The sequence below is a fragment of the Lissotriton vulgaris genome, chromosome 2_1, assembly GCF_964263255.1.
Source record: "Lissotriton vulgaris chromosome 2_1, aLisVul1.2, whole genome shotgun sequence".
Lineage (NCBI taxonomy): Eukaryota > Metazoa > Chordata > Amphibia > Caudata > Salamandridae > Lissotriton > Lissotriton vulgaris.
This window is the reverse complement of record NC_141687.1, coordinates 617900786-617921383: the sequence shown is the minus strand read 5'-3', so window position 1 is coordinate 617921383 and position 20598 is coordinate 617900786. Positions and strand designations below refer to the sequence as shown.

At 49.4% G+C, this 20598-nt stretch overlaps 1 protein-coding gene across 1 annotated transcript in view; it reads left to right on the top strand.

Annotated features, from left to right (window-relative positions):
- The window catches only part of BSDC1 (BSD domain containing 1), a 257684-nt gene that overhangs the window by 7397 nt on the left and 229689 nt on the right, over nucleotides 1-20598 (top strand). Inside the window, exon 2 of the mRNA XM_086955699.1 lies at nucleotides 8539-8599. Coding sequence (XP_086811825.1) covers nucleotides 8539-8599 — 61 coding nt within the window. The remainder of the gene's footprint in view (nucleotides 1-8538; nucleotides 8600-20598) is intronic.

The window sequence follows — 20598 nt, the reverse complement described above, 5'->3', positions numbered from 1 at the left end:
GTAGGAGAAGGACCTTCCTCCTGTAGTCGCTCTTCGGATGCGGGGGATGGCGGCGAGGGCGTGGTTGGCTGATCGGAGGTGGCGTTTGGGAGCGTAGAAGTTGAGTCGGCTGTTGAGGTAGCTCGGGCCTTGGTCGTGTAGGGCTTTGTGTGCGTGGGTGAGGAGGCGGAAGGTGATTCTTTTGTTGACGGGGAGCCAGTGAAGGTCTCTCAGATGTCCGGAGATGTGGCTGGTTCGTGGGATGTCGAGGATGAGTCTGGCTGAGGCGTTCTGGATCCGCTGGAGTCTCTTCTGGAGCTTGGCGGTGGTACCGGCGTAGAGGGCGTTGCTGTAGTCCAGTCGGCTGGTGACGAGGGCCTGGGTGACGGTCTTCCTGGTCTCTGTGGGGATCCACCAGAAGATCTTCCGTAGCATGCGTAGGATGTTGAAGCACGCCGAGGAGACGTTGTTGACTTGCCTGGTCATGGAGAGGGAGGAGTCCAGGATGAAGCCCAGGTTGCGTGCGGGGTCTGTCGGTTTGGGTGCGGTGCCCAGGGCGGGAGGCCACCAGGAGTCGTCCCAGGCGGAGGGCGAGGAGCCCAGGATGAGGACCTCCGTCTTGTCCGAGTTCAGTTTCAGGCGGCTGGTCGTCATCCACTCGGCCACCTCTTTCATCCCTTCGTGCAGGTTGGCTCTGGCGGCGGCGGGGTCGTTGGTCAGGGAGAGGATCAGCTGGGTGTCGTCGGCGTAGGAGATTGTGCTGAGGTTGTGGTTGCGTACGATGGCCGCGAGGGGACTCATGTAGACGTTGAAGAGGGTGGGGCTCAGAGATGATCCTTGAGGGACGCCGCAGATGACTTCGGAGGCCTCTGACTTGAACGGTGGTAGGCGGACTCTCTGTGTTCTTCCGTCGAGGAAGGAGATGATCCATTCCAGCGCCTTGTCCTGGATTCCGATGTTGCTGAGGCGCCGTACTAGGGTGCGGTGGCAGACCGTGTCGAATGCCGCGGAGAGGTCTAGGAGGATGAGGGCCACTGTTTCTCCATTGTCCATCAGGGCTCGGATGTCATCGGTGGCGGCGATGAGGGCGGTCTCGGTGCTGTGATTGGCTCGGAAGCCGGACTGTGAGGGGTCGAGGGATCCGTTCGTCTCGAGGAAGGCGGCCATCTGCTTGTTGACGGTCTTCTCGATGACTTTAGCTGGAAACGGGAGGAGCGAGATGGGGCGGTAGTTCTTGAGGTCGGTGGGGTCTGCTGTTGGTTTCTTGAGTAGAGCGCTGAGTTCGGCGTGTTTCCAGCTCTCAGGGAAGATGGTGGTGTCGAAGGATGTGTTGATGATGTCTCGCAAGTGGGGTGCGATGACAGCGTCGGCCTTGTTGAAGACGTGGTGAGGGCAGGGGTCGGTCGGTGATCCGGAGTGGATGGAGTTCATCGTGCGGATGGTGTCTTCGGTGCTGATCGGGGTCCAGGCGTAGAGGGTGGTGGTGGGGGGTGGTTGTTCGGTCATGGTGTGCGTTGGTTGGTTGTTGAAGCTGTTGTGTATGTCCGCGATCTTGTTGTGGAAGTATGAGGCGAGGGAGTTGCAGAGGTCTTGCGATGGGGTGATGTCGTTGTTTCCTGCGCTGGGGTTGGAAAGCTCTTTCACGATGTTGAAGAGTTCCTTGCAGTTGTGTGCGTTGTTGTCCAACCGGTCCTTGAAAGCTGTTTTCTTGGCGGCGCGGATCAGTTGGTGGTGTTTCCGGGTGGCAAGTTTGAAGGAGGCCCTGTTGTCCGGTGTCGGTTCACTTCTCCAGACTTTCTCGAGGGCTCGGCAGTTCTTCTTGGAGCTCTTGAGTTCGTCGGTGAACCATGGGGCCTTCTTGCTGCCGGGTCTGCTAGGCGGGGTCTTCAGTGGGGCGAGTTCGTCCGCGCAGTTGCTTATCCACTTCGTGAGGTTGTCGGCGGCCTGGCTGGGGTTCGCTGAGCTGGCAGGAGGGTGCTGGCTCAGGGAGGTGGCGAGCTGGTCTGCTGTGATCTTGTTCCAGCTTCTGCGGGCGGCCTGTTGCTGGTGTTGGTGGGTCGTCGTTCTCTTGAAGGTGAAGTGGACGCAGCTGTGGTCCGTCCATTGAAGCTCTGTGGCGTGGCTGAAGTCGATGTCTGTGCTGGAAGAGAAGACTGCGTCGAGTGTGTGTCCGGCGAGGTGGGTGGGGGTGGACACCAGTTGCTTGAGTCCAAGGTTGGCGAGGTTGTCGAGCAGGGTGCTGGTGTTGCGGTCGTTGTTGTTCTCCAGGTGGAAGTTGAGGTCCCCCAGGAGGATGTAGTCCGCGGAGGGGAGGGCGTGCGGGCTGACGAAGTCGGCGATGTCCTCGCTGAATTGTGTGCGTGGTCCAGGGGGTCGGTAGATCAGTGTGCCTCTGAGGGTGGTGTTCGGGTTGGTGTGGATCTGGAAATGCAGGTGTTCGGCGCTGGTCAGGGTGTTGTCGGTGCTGGTCGTGAGACGGATGGTGTTCCTGTGGATGATGGCGATGCCTCCTCCCATCTGGTTGGCGTTTCGATCCCTCCGGACGATCTTGTAGCCCTCTGGGATAGCGATGGCGATGTCGGAAGCTGAAGAGGCGTTCATCCAGGTCTCCGTGAGGAAGGCAACGTCAGGGGCTGTGGTGTCTAGAAGGTTTCAGAGTTCGATGGCGTGTCTGTGGACGGAGCGGGTGTTGAGCAGGATGCACTTGAGGTGGGTGCTGCTGGTGTTCGACTTGGCGGGTGCTGGTGCGAGGCTGGTCCGGATGCAGGAGAACTTGCAGGCGTCCCCCTCCCATCCCCTCACCCTCCCATCCCCTCACCCTCCTCACCCTCTCACACACCCTCACGCTCTCACACACCCTCACGCTCTCACACACCCTCACGCTCTCACACACCCTCACGCTCTCACACACCCTCACCCTCTCACACACCCTCACCCTCTCACACACCCTCACCCTCTCACACACCCTTTCACCCTTTCACCCTCACACACCCTTTCACCCTCACACACCCTTTCACCCTCACACACCCTTTCACCCTCACACACCCTTTCACCCTCACACACCCTTTCACCCTCACACACCCTTTCACCCTCACACACCCTTTCACCCTCACACACCCTTTCACCCTCCCACACCCTCTCACCCTCCCACACCCTCTCACCCTCCCACACCCTCTCACCCTCCCACACCCTCTCACCCCCTCTCACCCTCCCACACCCTCTCACCCTCCCACACCCTCTCACCCTCCCACACCCTCTCACCCTCCCACACCCTCTCACCCTCCCACACCCTCTCACCCTCCCACACCCTCTCACCCTCACACATCCCCTCACCCTCACACATCCCCTCACCCTCACACATCCCCTCACCCTCACACATCCCCTCACCCTCACACATCCCCTCACCCTCACACATCCCCTCACCCTCACACATCCCCTCACCCTCACACATCCCCTCACCCTCACACATCCCCTCACCCTCACACATCCCCTCACCCTCACACATCCCCTCACCCTCACACATCCCCTCACCCTCACACATCCCCTCACCCTCACACATCCCCTCACCCTCACACATCCCCTCACCCTCACACATCCCCTCACCCTCACACATCCCCTCACCCTCACACATCCCCTCACCCTCACACATCCCCTCACCCTCACACCCCCTCACCCTCACACCCCCTCACCCTCACACCCTCACCCTCACACACCCCCTCACCCCCTCACCACTCTACCGCCCTCACTCTCACACACCCTCACCCCTTTACCGCCCTCACTCTACCGCCCTCACTCACTCTACCGCCCTCACTCACCCTACCGCCCTCACTCACCCTACCGCCCTCACTCACCCTACCGCCCTCACTCACCCTACCGCCCTCACTCACCCTACCGCCCTCACTCACCCTACCGCCCTCACTCACCCTACCGCCCTCACGCACCCTACCGCCCTCACGCACCCTACCGCCCTCACGCACCCTACCGCCCTCACGCACCCTACCGCCCTCACTCTCTTCCACCCACCTCCTTCTCTAAATCCCTGTTCTCTTCTCCTGTGCTGATCTGCTGCTCTCATCCACCGCCTCCTTCTTTAACTCCCTGTTCTATTCTGATGATCTGCTGCTCTTTTCCACCTCGCCTCCTTCTCTAACTCCCTGTTCTCTTCTCCTGTGCTGATCTGCTCCTCTCTTCCACCCACCTCCTTCTTTAACTCCCTATTCTCTTCTCCTGTGCTGATCTGCTGCTCTCATCCACCCGCCTCCTTCTTCAACTCCCTGTTAACTTCTGCAGATCTGCTGCTCTCTTCCACCTCACCTCCTTCTCTAACTCCCTGTTCTATTCTCTTCTCCTGTGCTGATCTGCTGCTCTCTTCCACCCACCTCCTTCTCTACCGCCCTGTTCTCTTCTCCTGTGCCGATCTGCTGTTCTCTTCCACCCCGCCTACTTCTTTAACTCCCTATTCTCTTCTCCTGTGCTGATCTGCTGCTCTCATCCACCCCGCCTCCTTCTCTAACTCCCTGTTCTATTCTCTTCTCCTGTGCTGATCTGCTGCTCTCTTCCACCCGCTTCCTTCTTTAACTCCCTGTTCTATTCTCCTGTGCTGATCTCTTCCACCCAACCACCTTCTTTAACTCCCTGTTCTCTTCTCCTGTGCTGATCTGCTCCTCTCTTCCACCCGCCTCCTTCTTTAACTCCCTGTTTTCTTCTCCTGTGCTGATCTGCTGCTCTCTTCCACATACATCCTTCTGTAACCGCACACACATACATACAACCACGCAAACACACACACATACAACCACACAACCACACCACACGCAATCTCACACACAACCACACACACACACAACCACACACACAAACATCACCCCGCACACTCAGCCACATACACACAACCACACACATCTATCTATCGCACTCACGCTATCTATCCATCGCACTCACGCTATCTATCGCCCTCACGCTATCTATCTTTCGCCCTCACGCTATCTATCTTTCGCCCTCACGCTATCTATCTTTCGCCCTCACGCTATCTATCTTTCGCCCTCACTCTATCTATCGCACCACCACAGCATCACTCAGGGGCACCACAACATCACTATGCGCTACCACAGCATCACTGAACGCCACAGCATCACTCGTCGCCACCACAACATCACTCAGCGCCACCACAACAGCACTCAGCGCCACCACAGTATCAATCTGTGCAACCATTCAACAACAACTGGTTCAAATATGTTCTCTCAATGTTTCAAGCTTTATTACAAATGCCACAAAAAAGATGTTAATATTTCACTCCTGTTCTTGGATTTTCGTCACAATAAAATACACTGAACATAATCTTCAAAAAAGTTATTTACAAAAGTTTAAGTTATTGCCATTATAAATCACAATAACTTTTATTTAAGCATTAATTATTTAAAAAAATTAAAAGCCATTGTTATTTGTAATATCAATACATCTGAGTCACGTAAATACAAAACATGTTGCATTACAAATGCTCTAGGTGTCACATTTGCAAAAGATTAAAATTTTGGTATTGTAAATGACAAAGCTAATAATTTCGCTATTTTCAAAACCAACACATAAATAAAAAACTTGTCATTTACAAGACCAATAGCTCAAACTTTCCTAATGCGAGACCTATTGCATTGCAAATGCTTGTTCTTCTTTTGGCTCCCTAGAGTCAAATACCAGGGGCTTGATTCTAAAGACCTCACTGGTGTATCTACTTTTCTCTTTCATGAGGCAGTGTCATAACTCCTTTCCTCTGTTTTCAACAAAGGTACGTGATCATTATCAGTGTGCTTGAGTACTTAAGATTGAGCTGTAGGTGTCTTCAAGTGCCTGATGCGAGATCCTTTTGCTACAATAGGAATAACTAATTGCCATGTTTATGTATGCATGATGCCCTGGTCAGTCTGTCCCTTTAACACAATCTACCGGTGTTTTATGTGCACCACAGTCGTGACTGACGGTCACCTGTCCTAGAAGAAAAAAGCCAGCATGGCATATTGTGGTGTAGTCTGACCCCAAGGTAAGGGCCTTTGTGGATTATATTTGTCCGAAAAAACAAACGGGAGAGTAAGGGATTGTGTCCACATATGATGGACGAGAAATACTCCTGTTCCCCTGATCACGAATATTGAAAAACAAATGAAGGAGTATCCCCCGATGAGTAGGCTGAAGGTTTTCCAAACGTGGAATAAGTATTCCTTGTATAAAACCCCTCACTCACCACCTAGTGGTGACATGCTTCATCATCGGGGTCCACCCTGGTGGCCTAGCGTCACCAGGGTGTGCTTCGACACCTGGAATGCAGTGGAGCAGGTTGTGAGGTGTAAGTGCAAAAAAATACAGTGTTGAAAATTGTCTTGGTTTAGCTTTGTGAATAAATTTTAATGAAAAAGCAACTGGACAATATTAAATTAATAAAGAGTGAGATACTGGAAGGGGAGTTACGACCTACGTATCTCAATATGTGTTCATAGTGCATTGGTCAATGACCAATGCACTATGGAAAACCTTCAGCCTACTCATCGGGGGATACTCCTTCATTTGTTTTTCAAGATTATATTTGTCCAACAGGTGCCATTTTGTACAACACAAACACAAGGAGATGATGCACGGAGTGCTGAAGCTTTTCAAACACTCCCTCCTCACCCAGTCACAGATCTGGATTGAATCCATCATCATTCTTTAGCTCACTTCGCCACCCCAGTTCAGACACAGCTATATGCAAATCAGTCTTGACTCTGTGCCTCATGGGAACAGTCCAACCCGAACTGCCAAGCCATGTCTTCCCTGGACCTGACCCAGTGCCTTCTTGGACCAGTTTTGGGGTAACACCCTTCATCATCCATGCTAGCTTGAATCCAGTGGCAAAGCGAGCAAGGGACCCACGTCTGGGCATACCCTGCCAACTTAGAGCAAACAAAGCAAACACAAGGAGATGATGGACGGAGTGCTGAAACTTTTCAAACACTCACCCTCAGACACACATCTGGGTTGAATCCCCGACTGGGACGGGTATGCCCAGACGTGGGTCCCCTGCTCTCCAGGCCACTGGAATCAAGCTACCCTGGCTGATGAGGGATGAAACCCCGATAGCGGTCCTAGGATGCTTGTTTCCAGTCCAGGAAGGACTTGGCTTGGCAGTTCGGGCTGGACTGTACCCATTGGGCACAGGGTCAAGATTGATTTGCATATGGCTGGGTATAAACTGGAATGGCACGGTGAGCAAAACAAAGATGGATTTAGGCCCAGATCTTTGTTCTGGGGTGAATGTATGACATTGTTCTGCATTCTGTCCATCAGTTGTTCTTTTTGCATTTTCCATTTTGTACAATACCTGGTTTACCATAGTATATTGGGCTGACGCGGGAATATATCCCAGTGCACCATGTCACAGCACACTTAGTCCAGTCCAGTGCATGTATGTGATGCAAGTCTGCCCCATAAATTGGTACATTTGAGGAGGGGCTCGGTTTTTCCGAACATTTCTAAAGTGGCCAGTGTGGTTTGGACTCTGCATCTAAGGACTATCCCACCACACCATTCACTGTCATCTTGGCTGTCCATCCAATGATGCTGGAGCATGGATGGCACCTTCATATATGGACAGCTGTTGTAAACTCATGTGCCATTTAAATGGATAAAGGAGGTGTTAAGTCCTGGGCTGGAGTACTTTATTATCAACCAACAGCATGTTTGGGGAGTGTGGTGCTCATGGGTGGTATTATGGATAGGTGTGTATCTTTGAGTAGCCAATATTGAGATATGAATGCTAAAGAATTATTCCACTCATCAACGCTGTTGTCTCGAGGTGTTGTGGTAGGTGTGTCAGGGTGTTCTTAATCCCTAGCATGGGGCTGCAGTAGGATCAGTCCATTGTGTAGTATTACCTCTTGTTATAAATAGTGTTGGTATCTACCCAAGATCTCAGGTGAAGTGGAGCTTTTAGCCATTGGTGTAAGGCACACAGGGGCCCGAATCGATTGTGTCTGCAAGAGGGTTGAATTGGCCCCTGGGATGGATGTTGGGATGCTGTTAGTCCTTGGTCTTGGTTTTGAGAGGCGATCTTTTTCTGATAGCAGTAGTGAGAAATGGCACCTTCTAGTGTTTATTGTTTATTAGACTAAGGGAAGTGTATATTATATTGGTAATAAAACTAGCCCTTGATATTGTGATATGACCATAATTAAGGTGTTGACTTTTGGCGACAGGACCGGATTGATGTTTGCTTCAGTGTAGAGAGATGGCTGGTGCTAGACGTGTAATGGTGGCTTGTCTGGTCTGCTCAAGTTTCTGCTCCAGTAGAGGTGTCAGCCATGATGTGGAATTATGAGTCTGTGATGTGGGTGGAGGGTTTTGTCTGCCACTGGTGTATGGGCAGGGTAGACTTAAGTCACTGGTGTTTGGGCAAGACTAATGTTGGCATTTGATATTGGGGCTGTGATCATTTTGTTCTCTGGTGCAAGGTAAAAGTAGTGAAGTTGAACAGGAGGCAAAAGCTCACAGAGGATATCACTTCATTTTCCACTCACATTTTCTATTTTTCAGTGAGGATGGCGGCTGGTGGCGGAGTTGGCTGCAACAGAGCTATCAGAATGTGCGTGAAAAGGTGAGACCCGTTTGACATCTGCACACTTAAACCCCGGACCATGAAAGTACCATGTTTTCCGTAGACGTACATAGTCTGTATTCCTTTGTGATTTCCTCTAACCCTTGCTGTGTCATCTGCTCCCTCTGTGTCAGCCACCTTCTGTGCTTCCGTGAGCATCTATTGTCTAAGTATGGGAGCATCTTGGTCTGTGCTCTTCTTTTATACATAAAGGCGTATTGTATGCTCCAATAAGTCCATCATCAGATTGTAGATGAGACCCTTTGTCTCCGTAACACAATCGCAAATACAGTTCCACAGCCTTATCATATGATCACCAGAGAATACCCACTTCTCCATCATCTAGTCACTGAACTGTTCCACAGCTTCATCTGATCACCTAGTAAGACTTGCATTCTATCATCCAATAATCCAGGCTTTCTGATAGGGTCCTGCATCCAGCCTCCTGACACACACCCTGCTATAAACAAACTCTAGGGACAGAGCATAGCCTCTGTTCACACTCTGCGCCCATGCTTAATACCCACAAAATCAGCTGCGTAAAGTATTGCATCCATGCGCTTCAGGATCTGAATGTAGAGTGTGGTATTTTGCGAAGATCAATGCCCAGGGGCCTTGCCCATAGATAGGGCTGTGCATAAGTCTGCACACTACTCTTTGCACCTAGCAGTACTGATTCCTCTACTTTCAGGGCACAACACATATGCAGGGCTTCCTCCTAGGCCTAGCTTATTCTCACCTTGGGGAAAAGTGACAATTTCCAGAGACCTGTTCCTAGTCCGATCTCCCTCTGTGTATGTGCAGAAACGCTTCTCCAGAAGTCCCTGAGAATACAGCCTACTTGTGTATGCATACCACTGTCTATAATTTTTGGCACTTGCAGAAATCCAAGACTGATCACGTTGTGATGTGAGATTAGAAATTCATATCTTTAGCAAAGCAAAATCGAGATCTTCTTTGTGGCTTTTACTTCTAGGCCTTTTCAAAAGAGGAGATAAGCAAGCAGTGACTGATCATTGCAATGTGGATTCCATGGGAGAAGGTGCATGCTTTCTTACTAATGATCTATTTGCAAAATCTATCCTCCCTCAGCAGAGTGTATAAGAGGAAGGCCACAGCTGATGGCAGGACATTTCTTGAGTATACCGTAGGCCAGATACTCAAACTAGTTTGGTGCAGTCTTTTGCTTCTAGTAAGGACTTCAAGCTAAATGTAGGTTACAGCCAGCAATTGGACAAGGGTGAAGAAAATGCTGTGTATTCTCTGAAGCACCGTCCGTGTGACAGGGAATGTGCGATGGCCTTATCCTGTGTAGGTAACCAGCCTCTTGTGCTGCATGCAACACGATTCAGACAGTGCATACTTTCCTTGCGTACTAAGTATAAACTCAACACAAATTCACAGAGAAAGACCCAGTCTGTATCCAGGGGTTACAGTTTGAATGCATGCACTGCAAAATAATCATAGGCAACACCAATCAGTCAGTTTTTTGTTAGGATGAGTGCTCAGTAACAGTTATGTGACCGTGTGCATGTGGTGCAAAGAAAATATCAAAACAAAGTAACCTATTGGGCCCCAACAATATGTAAGCCCCTGTCTGAACAGACTCCAATTGCAGAGTTGTACGCTCAAAAATTGTAAGGCGTGAACATATTAGTCATACACAACAAAATATTGCACAATATATACCTTTGACAAAGGGCCAGTATATTTTTGGAATACCAGTGTGCCTGCATAACTTTGTACATAAGTAAATTTGTCAATCCAGCTACAAGTTACCATGGCAGCAACGCAAAACCAAGCCATGCTCATTGGAGATTCTTTTTTGCAATAGTTTAAAGCATTCAAACAGCAGTCAATCCTAAAAAAGAAAGCCACAAGCCAGCAATTAAAATGTTAAAGCTTGAGCAAACTAAATACATCAAAGGAGTACTTGAGCCCCATCACCAAAATTAATGGCAAATCAAATGGATCAATGTAATCATCCATTAAATACTGTGGTGTTGATGGACAGACCAGCAGCCCATTGGCAATAGATAAAAATACATGGAAACCAGTGACTCAGGAGGACTGCACAAAAGCCCTCTCTACTTCTCGCAGAATTCAAGACATGCTGTCCTTCAGACAAACTGGTCTTTAGCCAGAGTGGATGATTGAGTTGTTTTCTACCTTGGGGCACCAGATGATACTTGGTTAGGTTACTAATGGGATTAGGAAGGTGAAATGTTTAATGTAATGCTCTAATAAACACTCCTAAAATGAAATTCCTAAATGAAAGAGCACGTTGAGACTGGGTGGCCAAATATGCACATTATGCATTCGAGTCTCGGCAATGTCGCTCAACATCCTGTGATTCTGGGCAAATCACTTAATGTCCCTGTGCCCAACAATAACGATTGTGTCCTTGTGTAACGCAGCTGGTGCTCATGTAAAGGGCTCTGATACCTGATACCTTTGGGTCAAGTTTGCGTTATATTAAACACCGAAAAGAAAAGAAAATCTGAAGGTGACTCTATCTTTAACTCTGTTGAGTTTTGAACTCTACAAAATAGTTTTTGAAAGATACCGTCTTCTACAAACGATCTCAATCTGCCCCTGGGATAAAATTTTAAATAAATTGAATTTCCTAGGTAGATACTATTCATTTTTTCACTGAAATCAATGCAGATTGCTGGCTGTGACTCTACGTTGTTGGAGTAAATCAAGTGGGCACTATTGGAAAATGTAGATGGAATATTCCTCCGGAACTTGAGTCATCAGAATGTAGCAAATTGTCTTCTAAGCTGGTATGTGTGTGTGGTATCTGTATAGCCCAAACCTAGTCAAAAGGGAGTGGAGCACTGGTGGTAAATGCGGTTGGGCAAGCACTGTTGCACAGGATACTCCACCTGTTATGATCTTTCTGCTGGTTAACCTCCTACTAGGGAAACATTGTTGCAACTTCTACTTCCTCTACATAGTCAAGAATGAAAGTCTATGTAAGCCCGCAATGTCATCAGTGTAAAGTAATAGCCAGCATGGCCGTTACTTATTTGATAATAAACATCTGAAGACAGGCTGTATTGCTATCCTAAAATGAAACCTATTCCTACTCCAAACAAGCATTTGCAAGGCAATAGGTCTCGCATTATTTAAGTTTGAGCTATTAGCATTGTAAATGGCAATTGTTTTTTGCTTTATGCTATAGTTTTTTTTTTTACATAAAAAGCTTCATATAAAATATGTTTTATTAAAGTTATTTATGCAGTATCTAAATTTTGTTTGCATAAAACAGTATAATACTATCTTAGTAAAAAAGTCAAATATTTTAATGGAAATTCACCAAATGTTCATTTATGTGTTGGTTTTGAAAATAGCTAAATTAATAGCTTTGTCATTTACAATGCCAATAGTTATAACTTTCGCAAATGTGACACCTATAGCATTTGTCATGCAACATTTGTATTTACGTGACTTAGATGTATTGATATTACAAATAACAATGGCTTTTAATTTTTTTTAATACTTAATAAAAGTGATTGTAATTTATAATGGCAATAGCTTAAACTTTTGTAAATAACTTTTGTGAAGATTATGTTCAGTGTATTTTATTGTAACAAAATCCAAGAACAGAAGTGAAATATTAACATCTTTTTGTGACATTTGTAATAAAGCTTGAAACATTGAGAGAACATATTTGTGCTGTGGTGGTGCTGAGTGATGCTGTGGTGGTGCTGAATGGGGCTGTGGTGATGCTGAGTGATGCAGTGGTGGTGCTATGGTGGTGCTGTGGTGGTGCTGAGTGATGCTGTGGTGGTGCTGAGTGGTGCTGTGGTGGTTCTGAGTGATGCTGTGGTGGTTCTGAGTGATAATGTGGTGGTGCTGAGTGACTGTACTCACTGTCACTCTGCACTCACTGTCACTCTGCACTCACTGTCACACTGCACTCACTGTCACTCTGCACTCACTGTCACTCTGCACTCACTGTCACTCTGCACTCACTGTCACTCTGCACTCACTGTCACTCTGCACTCACTGTCACTCTGCACTCACTCTGCACTCACTCTCACTCTGCACTCACTCTCACTCTGCACTCACTCTCACTCTGCACTCACTCTCACTCTGCACTCACTCTCACTCTGCACTCACTCTCACTCTGCACTCACTCTCACTCTGCACTCACTCTCACTCTGCACTCACTCTCACTCTGCACTCACTCTCACTCTCACTCTGCACTCACTCTCACTCTGCACTCACTCTCACTCTGCACTCACTCTCACTCTGCACTCACTCTGCACTCACTCTCACTCTGCACGCACTCTGCACTCACTGTCACTCTGCACTCACTGTCACTCTGCACGCACTGTCACTCTGCACGCACTGTCACTCTGCACGCACTGTCACTCTGCACGCACTCTGCACTCACTGTCACTCTGTACTCACTGTCACTCTGCACTCACTGTCCCTCTGCACTCACTGTCCCTCTGCACTCACTGTCCCTCTGCACTCACTGTCCCTCTGCACTCACTGTCACTCTGCACTCACTGTCACTCTGCACTCACTGTCACTCTGCACTCACTGTCACTCTGCACTCACTGTCACTCTGCACTCACTGTCACTCTGCACTCACTGTCACTCTGCACTCACTGTCACTCTGCACTCACTCTGCACTCACTGTCACTCTGCACTCACTCTGCACTCACTGTCACTCTGCACTCACTGTCACTCTGCACTCACTGTCACTCTGCACTCACTGTCACTCTGCACTCACTGTCACTCTGCACTCACTGTCACTCTGCACTCACTGTCACTCTGCACTCACTGTCACTCTGCACTCACTGTCACTCTGCACTCACTGTCACTCTGGACTCACTGTCACTCTGCACTCACTGTCACTCTGCACTCACTGTCACTCTGCACTCACTGTCACCCTGCACTCACTGTCACCCTGCACTCACTGTCACTCTGCACGCACTGTCACTCTGCACGCACTGTCACTCTGCACTCACTTGCACTCTGCACTCACTGTCACTCTGCACTCACTGTCACTCTGCACTCACTGTCACTCTGCACTCACTGTCACTCTGCACTCACTGTCACTCTGCACTCACTGTCACTCTGCACTCACTGTCACTCTGCACTCACTGTCACTCTGCACTCACTGTCACTCTGCACGCACTGTCACTCTGCACGCACTGTCACTCTGCACGCACTCTGCACTCACTGTCACTGCACTCACTGTCACTCTGCACTCACTGTCACTCTGCACGCACTCTGCACTCACTGTTTCTGCACGCACTCTGCACTCACTGTCACTCCGCACTCACTGTCACTCTGCACTCACTGTCACTCTGCACTCACTCTGCACTCACTGTCACTCTGCACGCACTCTGCACTCACTGTCACTCTGCACGCACTGTCACTCTGCACTCACTGTCACTCTGCACGCACTCTGCACTCACTGTCACTCTGCACTCACTGTCACTCTGCACTCACTGTCACTCTGCACTCACTGTCACTCTGCACTCACTGTCACTCTGCACTCACTGTCACTCTGCACTCACTGTGCACTCACTGTCACTCTGCACTCACTGTCACTCTGCACTCACTGTCACTCTGCACTCACTGTCACTCTGCACTCACTGTCACTCTGCACTCACTGTCACTCTGCACGCACTCTGCACTCACTGTCACTCTGCACTCACTGTCACTCTGCACTCACTCTGCACTCACTGTCACTCTGCACTCACTCTGCACTCACTGTCACTCTGCACGCACTCTGCACTCACTGTCACTCTGCACGCACTGTCACTCTGCACGCACTGTCACTCCGCACTCACTGTCACTCTGCACGCACAGTATCGGGCTTGTCTGGTTCTGCACCCACCTCAGGGTTCCGGGTGGGGCGATCCTGCCACCCCCCTCGTCGTATCCAGGTGTCTTTCTTCCCTGTGCTCAGTCTTCAGTCGCTCCGAAGCCCGTCCCTTGGAGCTATCCCAGGCGGGTCTCTGCCAGCAGGGGCGTGTTGTGCGTTTGCAAGTGGTCTATCTCCGTGTGGCCCTTGAGGTCAGGGTTGGCTGAGGTGGCTATCTCATCCCTTCTCCTTCCGCCCGGTTCGTGAATATGGTCCGGCCCTCTCCCGTGTAGCGCTTGTCCTCTCACAATGACCCCTGGTGCAGGGGGGGGGGTGGGGGGGCACTATCTCTTCTTCCAGTTCCTAGTATCCCCACTGCTGCTTCAGGGCCTTCTTCCCCGTTCGGCTGTGTGCCTTGTCACGTAGGGGGAGGGGGGGCAATGTCCGGAGTCTCACCCCCTGCCGCTCTCGTGATCGTTCTGCTCTCCCTTCCCTGCGTGGCCCCGATTCCTTGCTAGTGTCGTCCCTGGCGGGGTCAGCCTCCGCTGCTGGTGCCTCCCGTAGTCTGTCGCCTGCCCCCGTGTCTCGTGTGTCCTCCCCACCGGCCGTTCCACAGGCAGGAATGTGTGTATGGGGGGTGGGGAGAGGGCACCTCCGTCGATGCGGGTGGCACTAATGGGAATTCGGGGGTATGCACCGGACCGGTAGGCCACTGGCGCAAGGCCTCCCCCCAAGCGGTCCCTTCCTCCGCTTTTGACTCCTGGGCTCACCTCCGTTGTAGGCGTCCAATCTCGCCTGCGGGAACGGACCAGCTCCGCCGATCCAAGCGCCCGCGGTTTTCGTCGTTGGAGGGGGAGGGGTGCGGGGGGGGAGGTGAAGGGATCCCCCCGCTCTCCGCTCCCGGGTAGCACCTCCACCAAGCGCCGTGCCTCGCGGGTGGGACCCGTTCCGCTTCTCCCTCGGTCTCCACGTCTGTGGTCCGGAACCTCACTCAAACGGCCGCCATCTTGGTAAAGGCGGCCGGAATTCAGTCCGGAGCTGCTGCTACTTCGCGGACGCCTCTCTCCGCACCTGAATGAGGCCCGGGCTCGGTCTGTCGCGCCGCGATTCCGGCTCCGCCACAGCAATCAGGCCGCCTCACAGGGCAGGTTCGCTTCGCCACTACGGTTGCTCAGCCCCTCGTCGCGGGACCTTAACTCAGTTATATAATAGTATGCACTTAATTGAGACTGAAAAATGTTGAAAATATAAGGCTCGCAATTAAAAAAGAAAAAACACAAGACGCCGGTAACCTGAGCGCGGTCGCGGAAACTGAGAAGCAGCCTTTGTTGTAAGCATTTTTTAGGCAGCGTTTTGCGCCGGCCTGCGACCAGGAAGTCAGGCAGGCCGGGCGGGACAACCGGAAGTAGGAGGGCGGGAGCCTACCCCGCCTCCCACGGAAGAGCCGCGATTGTTTGGAGCACCGGAGCAGGCAGGAGCCTACCCTGCGCCCCGGTGCCGAAGAAGGGAAGAAGAGTCTTGCTGCCGGTGGGAGCCGCTGCACTGAGGATGCCGGTGAGTGGGGCTTCGCCTTGTTGGGGGGGGGGGGCATCTGTGTGCGCGCGCGCGGCGGCGGACTGTGTATGTGTGTGAGCGTGCATGTGTGTGTGTATGTGTATGTGTCCTGGAGTCTGTGTGTATGCGTCCTGGAGTCTGTGTGTATGCGTGTGTGTGACGGGGGGGGGGGTTGCCTGTCTGGGTGCCTGCGTGTCTGTGTAAGTGTAAATGCGTGTGCGTGTGTGTGGAGCCGAGAGGAGAGGGGCTGGTGTGTGTGGAGGGGTCTCTGTGTATGCGTGTAGGTGACGGGGGTGTGCCTGTGTATGCGTGTGTATGTGCGCATGCGTGAGTGCTGTGTATGCGTGTGGCTGTGATGTGCGCATGCGTGAATGTTGACGCGCGTGCACGCAGCTCAATCCAGCCGCTCGTCACAGTTTTGTGTCCCTCATTCCCCCGTGTCAGACGACTATAAGTCTCCAGCCTGGACGCATCCTTCGGATGCGATGTCCAGGCTAGACCTAAAAAGGCAAATGCTAAGTGGCTGCCGGCCTAACCGTACAGTTTTGGAGCCAACTGTCCACAAGATAAGATCCAAAAGAAAATAATGTTATTAATCACATTATTGAAAGAATCTGTAAAAGCTTGATTAAATATAATTTCTCTTTAGTAATGCAGGCAGAAGAGCCAGCAATTGGACCGCTCGGGTTTGGGTTGAAATGTCCCTTCGGCGACAAAATACTATATCAGCTAAATTGCTAAGCCATCCAGTGCAAATTTGACACATAAGATTCTTTAGTCCTTAAAGAAAGTAGACTCTAACTGGCGGGTCTGTGAACTTGGCAAGCTGTATAATTACTAAACATTCTAAGACTTCATATCAAAGTCATGGACAGATAGATTGTCAGTAATATTTGGAAAAGGGTCCAAGTAGGTATTTAAACTTTGAACAGGTTAATTTAATGTATTTAGAAAATATGTTGGAAATACATACAAACCAAACACAAGGAGATGATGGACGGAGCGCTGAAACTTTTCAGACACTTACCCCCAGTCACAGATCTAGGTTGAATCCATCATCGTTCTTTAGCTCACTTCGCCACCTCAGTTCAGACCCATCTATATGCAAATCAGCCTTGACCCTTTGCCTCATGGGAATAGTTGAGCCCGAACTGCCAAGCTAGGCATTTCCTGAACTGGAATCAAGCATCCTGGGACCGGTTTCGGGGTAGCACCCCTCATCAGCCAGGCTAGCTTGAATCCAGTGGCAAAGGAAGCATGGACCCACGTCTGGGCATACCCTGCCATCTTAGGCCAAGCAAAGCAAACAAGGAGAATATGGGCGGAGCGCTGAAACTTTCAGACACTCTCCTCCAGTCACAGATCTGGGATGAATCCATCATCGTTCTTTAGCTCACTTCGCCACCTCATGTCAGACCCAGCTATATGCAAATCAGTCATGACATACATACTGTCTTTCTTGTAAAAAAAAAAATATTGAAGAGCATCTAACTGTTTTATTTTCCGAAGCTGAATTTAATATTAATTATTCTTCGGAATCGTTGTGTTCCGTCCTAGTCAGTGCAGAAATAGATTCAGTGTATTGACTATCCATCAGCTTATGACCTGCTAAGTGGGGACTATTTATGGGCCAGATTTTACAACCTAACCATGGCTGTTTGTTTTATCGGTATTGATGGCACTGCACTTGATCATGTTGCACGGGTTGATGATCATTCACTTACCACACATGAGGCTAAATTGGAGTGGTGAACCCTCCCTCCCCCCACCAAGGTAGTCTGTTGGCTTCTTATCATAGCAAACTTTACACCATATCTGTAGCAAACATCTTATGATCCTATCAGAATTTCAAACGTTACAAGTTCAGACTTGCTGTATGCTGATATTGTCTTTATTGGGCATGTACACTTAAAACATATGCTGACTGCTCCACTAAAAGTAATGTTTTATCCATACGTGGTAGAAAAACTGAAATCCTAATGTATTGTGACATTTTATAGAATAGCAATTTTTCCAAGGAATGGGATGCATTAGAAATCTGTCTTGTACAAAAATCCACTTACACTATTTGGTGCCAAGCAGTGAGGTGACCAATTATACTGGTATTCTCATTATTTCCGAGGTCTGATGCTATCCTCTTGAATTATGTCAGGGTTAAGTAAGGCTGATTATGCCGCATTTCTAATAATACTGACATCTGTACAGTACAGTGGTCTATATAGGTAAAATCCTTTAATTGCCACAGGCTCTGTTCATGAATGAGCTCTGTTTAGTGCAGCCTTTTTATCACAAGAGGGCTCTGATTAGCCCAGAAAGTTTACCATGCTCGGGCTCTGAATGTGGCTGAGCTTAGGGCATATCATTGTTCTAATTGAACCATTGTGCTTTTAATTACTTTAGTTTCCTAGGAAACTTCTTGTGAATAGTTCTGGGAAATAAAATTGTATTTGTTCCCTTGGTTTAAGAAAATGTTACTGTAAATCAATCCAAATTATATTTGAACAGCAGTCCCTACGTTGCCAACTAAGAATCACTCTGATGGCTTAGAGTATGACCTTCTCCATTTGACAACATTGTGTAATTCTAGGGAAAATCACATAATTTAACTGTGCCTCCGATACTAAGGGTCCGATTCCGATCTCGTTGGGAAAGCTCTCCGTCCGAGTCTGATCCGGAGTGCTGTCTGACCGACTCGCACTCCGGGGCTCCAAACGGCCGAGTATGATGCAAACACGCGCTTACGGACACAGGTCGCTCTGAGCCCCATTGAAGTCAATGAGAGCCTGTTATACGACGTGTACATAGGCTCCCATTGACGAAACAGATACGTTGCTCAAAAGGTCACTCCCTGTAATGGGGACGCATCGGTGCCACCTGCACCGTACATGCACGTTGTGGGGGACCCTTGGGTCCCCCCCTGTGACCGACTCGTAAGGCTATGGGTGAAGGGGGTCCGCTTCCCGGAGCTTGTACGAGTCAGAAAATCCATCTCGATCCACCTGTCCGAATAGTGCATCGTACTGGCTCGGTCTAAAATAGCCTCTATTGCACGGCACCGTACGCTTACGGCCGACACGTACGGAGTGATCCAGACCCGGAAACGCCTCATTTGCGATTTCACGTTTCCCGCATCGTACTTGCGCGCTCGTATAGTTGTACGAGTCGGTCGGAAAACACGCGTCCGGCTCGTACTTTTCCAGGCCGGATCGCGTTCAGAGCCGTTCCGAGCGAGATTGGAATCGGCCCCTAAGTGTTGAATCAATGATTGGTTTACTTTTTACAACAAGATGAACTTTACAAGGTCTTGTAAAGTCAGACGTTTAGAGGCCTGTTTCTCAACGTTATTAACACATGAGAGTTTGGTTTACATGTACAAAAGTTGATCTGGCACTCAAAAAATAATTTACTTGCATGAAGATTTGGTGGAAACAAATATTCTTACAGGGACTTGAAAGAAACAAAATGTCATAGTTCCAGATGAATGCCCAGTCAGTTTTTCCACGCCCGCAAACTTACAAGTTTAAGGATATTTACAAATACCACTCCAACCAAATTCCATCCCACTTCCTGGTAAAAGTTAGAAATTGGTTTCTGACAAGAACAGGAGTAAACATTTTTCCCCAGGGTGACGGGATCCTCTTCCAATAAAGAGTTGAAGATCTAGGTAATGGAGTTTCTCCAAGTGGGAAAATATATTCCTCATAGAGAAAACAGTTTTTATATTTACACCAGTATATTTGCTCCCATGACAATGGAATATATAGAGGCTTACTAAAAGTATAATTTTTAGGCCTACTTCTGTAAGCTCTTCTGAATAAGTCCTAAATCTCACACAGTGACAGTACAAAACCATAGGTGCACTTTTGTGACTTTGTTTTGGGATTGGGCCCCTGTGTTTTTTAAAAACTCTGCCTATAATGTTCTCAATGATTTTAGACTGAGAGTCTCTATTTTTTAGGGCTCGCCACTCGTGATGCATTGCGCAGCAGTGCTCACACAGGCGACCCGTTTTGTAGGGGGTTTAGAAACTGACCCTTTTCGGTTCTGTTATTGGGCTTTGTGTGCGTGTTTTTTTTTTAACAGAGCACGCAATAGGCCAAAGGCAGGCGTATTGCTCCGCCCATGGCCTATTGGTGTCTGTTACGCGCACCAGCGGCCATATGTCTTCAATTATTGTGCCCAGACACGGGCACGATAATTGAAGACATCTGCCTTGCAGTGGCGCGCACGCACCACTCGCGGGCGTTTTTTTTTTTCCGTGCTGGTTGTTTTTTTATTGTTTCTTGTCGAGTCTGCCCTGCCTTATCAAAGGCATTAATCCTTCCATAATAACGGCTGTATCACCCCTGGTGTGACGGCGCATCCATTCCATGTGATTTATTCTGCTGTGATTGTTCCGTTTTCTCTTCTTATGCCGTGGTGTTGCTAAAGCTATTTTATTTAGGTTTAAAAAAAGTGTGGCACATGGGGGGCCCACACTTCTGGCCACCTGCCCTAGGCCCTCCCCGCACACCTTCAGGCTCAGTAAAGAGCCTAGGGGTGGTCATTGACTCCGACTTCTCCCTCAAAGGTTAAGTGGGGGCAGTGATCTCATCTAGTATGTTTCAATTGC